This window comes from Notothenia coriiceps, unplaced genomic scaffold (genome assembly GCF_000735185.1).
Source record: "Notothenia coriiceps isolate Sejong01 unplaced genomic scaffold, NC01 NC01_scaffold00038354, whole genome shotgun sequence".
NCBI classification, from domain to species: Eukaryota; Metazoa; Chordata; class Actinopteri; order Perciformes; family Nototheniidae; genus Notothenia; species Notothenia coriiceps.
Window position 1 is genome coordinate 460,016 of NW_011371055.1, and position 7,225 is coordinate 467,240.

Here is a 7,225-nt window from a genome sequence, read left to right on the forward strand (position 1 = left end):
ATGCAGATTTAAACTGAAACTTCCTTTATTTCAAGGCTATGATATATAGACAATGACAAACAGAACACTCACCGCAGAACTAGTCAGAGAACAAGACGAACCGAACCAAGACAGACAGACAGACAACCCAGAACTTAAATACACACAAGACTCAATCACACAACAAGACACAGGTGAGGAGGGAGGAGAAAACACAGGGGCCCAGGTGAACATAATCAGACAATTAGACACACCAGGGAAACTAATGACAAGACAATAACCCAAAGGGAAACATGACATGGAAAACAGCAAAAACACCCAAACCTACAAAACTATAAACGTGACATAACATGAGAATCGTGACAATATGGGTACAGCACGCACTGTATGAATGTTACTATATCACTACCAGCCAACCTTAAAAGAACCTTTTTTCTGTTGGTGCTTCATTTCTTTTTTAAGGACCAGTAGCAATTCAAATGTCTTCTCCTGTTTATAATGTAATCAATTATTGAGAGCAATATACATAAGATCAAAGAAATCAAAGCCTGAAAATAAAATGTATGGGAAAAATATAATAAATTAATAATGTCACTAAAATGCTTATTGGTTTTCTGTACATACTGTATTTTAATATATGCAATAACTTCCAAAAGAAAACTGTTCATGGAAAAATGACTCATTAGTTTCTCAAATAGTGTGATACATATTGATTTCTTGTTTGTTGCCAAACTGTCACAGACAGGGATCCGAACTTTGCCTCTTTACTTGTTTGTTTTTTTACTTTACTCTGGGTGGGAGTGAGTGCATGCACAGCACACAAATCACAGGTCAATGCCCCCTCCCCGTTTGAAGAGTGGAGGGTGGGGGGTAAGAAGGAGTGAGGAGGTGGCCCTTTTCCTGGATTCAGGGTCTTGGATCATTCCTTTCAGAGACGAGTGGACTGACGCCCTGATAGGATGCATAACGCTGTGATTCAGGTTTCCCTGCTGCTGCTGTGCTGGACGTGGACCCTCCAGGGGGTCCCGGTCCTCCCAGACCCTCTCTACCCCTCGCAGGAGAACTTTGATCTGGCCCAGGTGAGCTCGGCAAACTGCATTTTATTTTTAACTATGTTATGTATAGTCTTCTGTAGTTTAGAGTGTATTATTTTGTTTGGTCAGAAATGCAATACAACTTAATGTGATCCTTTTTTCACCCTTTTATGTCTGTTAAACAATTAATAACATTTATTTAATATTTCAGGGATGAAATGTTTAATCTTACAGGCAGTTGGAAACCTCCCTATATGACCTATGCATAATGAAAATAACGTAAAACCTACATTGTATTTTTGTGTCAATTGTTGAGTATTTTTAAGCAGTTTGGGCTACAGACTACATTTTCTCAAACACAGGAAAGTGGAGTTTAAATTAATTAATACTAAGTACACTTAAGTAATAAAACAATTTCATATTAAGTACATATAAGTAAGTATAACATCGTCTGCATAAAAATAGATTTTCTTGTGTAACTTTTTTTTGTTTGTCTATATTATCTATTTGTTGCTGCCCCTATCGAGTGTTCGGTGAAGTGACAGTTAAAGCAAGCAGTGCAAAACAATTTCTTTTTTAATACTTCATTTTGTTGCATCTTTATTTATATAGTATAGTATAGTAAATGTGAAGTTGATTTTGCTGGGGTTAGGCTTTTGTTTTTAGTTTCTTGGTCTGGTATACTGAAACACCATTACCGATTTCAATGTGAGGTTTTTATGTGTATTAATATGAAATATGTAAAATCCTAATGTTACCGTTTGCTGACAGTTCATGGGAACATGGCATGATGTTGCCAGTGCCAGTTCATGCCCCCACATGCAACGTCAGAGGGGGGATTCAGCCATTGGTACACTGGTTCTGCAGAGCGGCACCACTCAGGGCAAAGTCAAGGCCACTCGGAGGGTACTCAGGTTTGTAAGGAGTTCACATGTACACACACAAACAAACTAATACACTGAAAAATGTTATCCTTAAATATTATTACAAAAAGGTTCATCCTAGATAATCAGATATCAAGACCATTTAATTAACAAATAGATTGATATGTGTTTCACATTATAATGCACAGACATCGTAGTTTATCCTATAGTTAGAATATCACAAAAGTACCCATTTCACCTGAGTATTTTCATTTTATTTCACTTTCTACCTGTTTACGAATAATCTTCATGGGGGAATATTTACTTTTTACTCGGATAGATAACATTAATAATACAAAATATGATCTACTAAAACATGATGAAAAGGTTTTTAATACACAAACAAGAACAAATAATGGAATTACATTATTCTAAAATGTGTCTTTCTGCATACTAAATATTTAAACTGTATTCATATCCGTTATGAGGCTAATTCTGTTTCTTGCAAAAGAGAATTGCTACACTGCGGCATTGCAGTGACAAAGCCTTCTGTGTACTATAAAACAATCATATCTTCTGCGCAGGTGAAGCTGTTGTGGACAGTTTATATCTAAAAGTCTTTGTTTGTGTATTTGCAGACAAGGAACGTGCAATGAGATGACTGTGGATTTTGGGTTGACCACCACACCAGGACGATTCTCCTACCATGTTGCAAGTACGTCTCCCTCTATTGAATCCTGCAGTGATACAGCTTTAAGGTCACATTTGGTCCATGAAGTTGTTGCAGGTTTTAATATTACTTCCTGTCTTTTCAACAGAGTGGGGGGCAGACGTGGATGGCTATGTGGTTCACACAAACTACAATGAGTATGCGATTATAATAATGAGCAAACAGAAGTCAGGAGGGGATACAAGCACCTCACTTAAGCTTTTCAGTGAGTGACATTTCTCAAAATACGCACTGCATCTCGTTTATTTATTAACTTCGGTACCCTGTTTATATTTATTTTACATCTCAACTATTCGATACAATTATTTAAATGAGGATTTCCCTCTCATTTAAAGTTTCAGTTTAGTAATTTCCCTTTATTATTAATGTCTAGGTCGATCCATGACGGTGAGAGACACGGTGCTGGAGGACTTCAAAACACTGGTCAGAGATCAGGGAATGAGTGATGACACTATCACAATTAAGCAGAACAAAGGTCAAATATAGATTTTCACACATCACTACTGGACTTATAACTTCTCACTGTACATTTTACATTTATATTTAATTGAATATGTTATTTTTGCACACTTAATGTAAATAATATCCCACTTTTATATTGTGTTGGCTGTAATTTAGCCCGTCGATAGTGTCTTACAGATACAAATTTTTTCTCTCATCACCTTTTGTATTTTCACTCATTTAGTTCGGCTTCATCTTCTTTTTTGAGATGTATATATTGTATAATTGTTTATTTTCCACTCTTTTTTAATTGTAATTATGTCCAATACTTGCTTTGCACAAACACAAGCACAATTTAAAATACAGTGAGACTTTGTTTGGCTATAAAGTTTATGGTTGTCTTGTATTAAATGTCTTAATTTAAAATGTTTGCAGGCGACTGTGTTCCTGAAGAGGTGGTGGCGGAGCCGACAGCTCAGCCTGAGGCTCAGGTACTCAAAATACATTCAAGCGATCTAACCTGAAGGGTCTTATTGAGATTATATATTTAATTTGAAGGCAATTCAATTAATACTTTTAATATAGTTCTTGTTTTATTGTTTTTTAAAGAGTGATTTAAGTCCACTGTGCTTTAATTGAATAAAATAGTTTCTATATTCCTTTGAGCAGTATTTGGAGTAAAACTACAGATATGAGCACCAAAATGTACCTTCTATATATAATAAATAAAAGCACTCATTGTCACTCTCATGGGAGTTTAGGTGGACACTGCATTTGATGTTGTGGCTTCACATGGCATCTATAACTGACTATTATAACAAAATGCTGCAATGTAGTTTTAAATTGTGTTGCCGTCCAAATGAGTTTCAAAGAGTTGTCTTCATAGCTTTAATTCTGTATAGATTCAACAACTTTATTGTCATACTGTATTTACAACAGCTAAAGAACAGTTATTGTCAATTTCAAGTCCTAGGCTCTTCCAACAATGCAACCTAAAAAGAAATCAATAAAAAAGTGCAATCAAATAGTGGAGGGGACATAATGTTGCAAGTAAAATGAAGGAATAAGTCATATACTGTATGTACATGTTATATACATTAAGATACCTCACAGTACAATAAAAAGCTGTATGCTGTTGACATACTGTATGTGTTTGCTATAAACATGATAAGTGATGACATTTGTGTCTGGGCTGTGATGCAGAGGAGGAGGAGGAGAGACGTGGTGCCTTCTCTGGTTCTAGCAGATGTCGAGGGTTCTGGTGATGATACACCTCTTTTCAATGGAAGCGGTAAGATCAGCTTAACCCCAAAACGCTAAGATGTTATTGCAAAACAAAGGACATTCGTGAAAATAAATGTGTGTTGAATGCAAGATAAGAGTTTCTGATTCTGGTGTTGAAACTATAGGAATATCCTCCCTTTACTTCTCCACGTAGAGTCCTGTAAAGCAGCACCAGAAACAGGCCCATGTTTCGGGCTGCACCAGCGTTACTACTACAACTCCTCCTCCATGAGCTGTGCACTCTTCAATTACGGAGGCTGTATGGGCAACCAGAACAACTTTGAAAACGAGAGAGAGTGTCTGCAGAGATGTCGCACTGAAGGTCATGAGTGAATTAAACACATATTTGATCGACTTTTAATTCACTATCAATGTTTACTATTGTTCTAATTGTTGTTTTGTTGTATTCGATTGTGCAGCACTTTGGTAAACTAATGTTATTATGAATGAGTTTGATTTTAAATACTAAACACAACCTCTACTTATTGAATGTATTTTACAAATCATGCAGTATCAATATTTTTTGCACAGTGTCTGCAATATTTATTATATATATATTTATTTTCCTTTTTTTCTAATTTGGAATGGCCCTTACTCAGAGAGGATGACTACCAAACCCACCCACACTTACCCACAAAACCCTTTGTTGGGATTCCCATTATTAGGCCAAATTTAAAATGACTAACAGATTCAGATTCAAAATGAATGAATGAATAATTAGGCTATAAACAGATGAAGTATGTACAGTATAAATGGTATTGACAGTATAGTGATAGTATGGTACTGTATAGACAGTATAAGGATATAAACAGATGTATACAGTGTGGTTATATTACTTATGTACATATACATATAATAAACAATACCCAATGCTAAGATTTGAGCTGTGAATAATACATTTAAAAAAAGGAAAACCGTAGAATATGGGTGTCATAATGTATAGGTATTGGCAAAATCCTTTGTGTTTTAAATAACACAATAAAAAAAGTGAAAGAGGATATTGTTTTCTTTCAAATATTCAGTAGTCGTGTAATATGGATGGCCTAGCCCTGCCCTGGATATGCATGACAATATGAACTCTCCTCTGTTGTGTCTCCAGCTGTGTGTCGTCTGCCAATGGCGGCCATGCCGTGCACCGGCCAGCCGCCTGTCTGGGCCTTCGACTCCACCGCGGGCCTCTGCGTGCCGTACAAACAGGGCTTCTGCCAGGGCAACGCCAACAAGTTCTACAGCAAGGCTGAGTGTGACGAGTACTGCGGGGTGGTCAATGACGGTGAGGGGTTATTAAACACACACAAAAATGGAAATATCCACCCAGATATGAGGAAATAATTATGTGTTTTTGGTCTTTTACAGAGGGAGAGCTCCTGAAAGCAAACTGAGCTAACTGCTCATCATAATACCGAGATGCAACTTGAATCAGCATCCCAATAAAGAGTCATGCTTTTGTCTCATCTCTCATGGTATATCTGAAGTGTTGGGAAGGTCAATTTATAAATGTAATATATTACAGATGACTAGTTACCCTTTTAAAAACTTAATAAGTTATGAAAGGTATTATATTTGATTGAATTTAGATTTGTCTAACAAATGTAAGAACAGTATTCAACACTGATATCTGTCAATATATTTTTTTAATAGTTTTCTACAGACAAACATTACATTTGGTTGTTACCCATTTGTTACTTAAATTTGTTACATAACTTTCATTTGATTACATTCAACTAACTGTATTGACAAACACTTTCATATTGTAATTTAATCACATTACACCGTTCCATATTATCAGTTTCTCCCCAACAGTGGAAGTTATATTACAGCAGACCACAAAGGAGAAACTGATAATATGGAACGGTGTAATGTGATTAAATTACAATATGAAAGTGTTTGTCAATANAACACATTAAGTTGACGAAACACTCGAGTCAAATGTAATTAAAGTCAGATCCACTCGTGTCTTAGGCAGTGATATCATAAACCTGTTAATGTACGCATTCAAACACTTTCTCTTTTACCAGCTGTATTCACCTTGCAGGTGCAACTATGTTGCTTTTATCCTGGATAAAGTGTTTAAGTCATGGATGTTTAAAGTTTAACGTCTTCATATTTGTCTAATATTATCGTTAACTTTTCATTCAGGAAGTATGACGCTGCGCTGTTAGTGCGCTTCTCCATGTTTGTGATTGGTCAAATGTTGCTAACCCTGCCCCTTTTATGTGAACTCGCACACTTAATTAGATAGGACACGGCTGGCTTGAGCGATCCACTTGATAAGCAGCGTCGTAGGACCGCTTAGCGAGAGCGCGTATGTTTTGGATTAGGCCAACCGGCTAACTCAAACATATCCAGGTTATGTTGAACCGGCTTCGTCGTACAGTCCTCAGGTATTGAGGGATGTAAACACAGGACATAGAAGCAAAAAAGTTGATTAAATAAATTATTCAAATAGAAGTAGAGAATAGAAAGACGAGTAGAGAGACAGGGTTAACTCGGTTACAGGCTGTCCTTCAGTGAGCAGGACAGGAGACACCACTCGGTCCAGAGGGAGGTCAGTGAGCAGAGAACAGTGGTTCCCAGTCACCTGCCAGTCACAGGCTTCCCCCTGCATGGTGCCATAGTGGGTCAGTCTGAATCTCAACTGCGTTGGTACTGGTGTCTGATGGAATATGATTTGACGGCTCATGTGTATGTGCGTGTGCGTGTGCGTGTGCGTGTGCGTGTGTGTGTGTGTGTGTGTGTGTGTGTGTGTGTGTGTGTGTGTGTGTGTGTGTGTGTGTTTGTCCACCACCAGGGTTTCAAAGTCTCCCTCAGTCAATGCAGCTAATGTTAGGAGTTTTACATTTCAGCACCAGGGACAGGGGCACTATCTCACACTTCTATTTCTGTTCACACAT

The 7,225-nt window shown here is 37.2% G+C and overlaps 1 protein-coding gene across 1 annotated transcript; it reads left to right on the forward strand.

The window, feature by feature from the left end:
- Positions 1–246: 246 nt before the first annotated feature.
- On the forward strand, positions 247–6,170 carry LOC104968185 (protein AMBP-like). The gene is made up of 10 exons (XM_010797759.1): positions 247–1,058; positions 1,785–1,927; positions 2,515–2,591; positions 2,695–2,811; positions 2,980–3,081; positions 3,483–3,538; positions 4,251–4,338; positions 4,486–4,653; positions 5,431–5,604; positions 5,688–6,170. Exons 1-10 carry the CDS (start codon positions 939–941, stop codon positions 5,711–5,713), a joined length of 1,071 nt encoding a protein of 356 aa, XP_010796061.1. The 5' UTR covers positions 247–938; the 3' UTR covers positions 5,714–6,170.
- Positions 6,171–7,225: the final 1,055 nt, after the last annotated feature.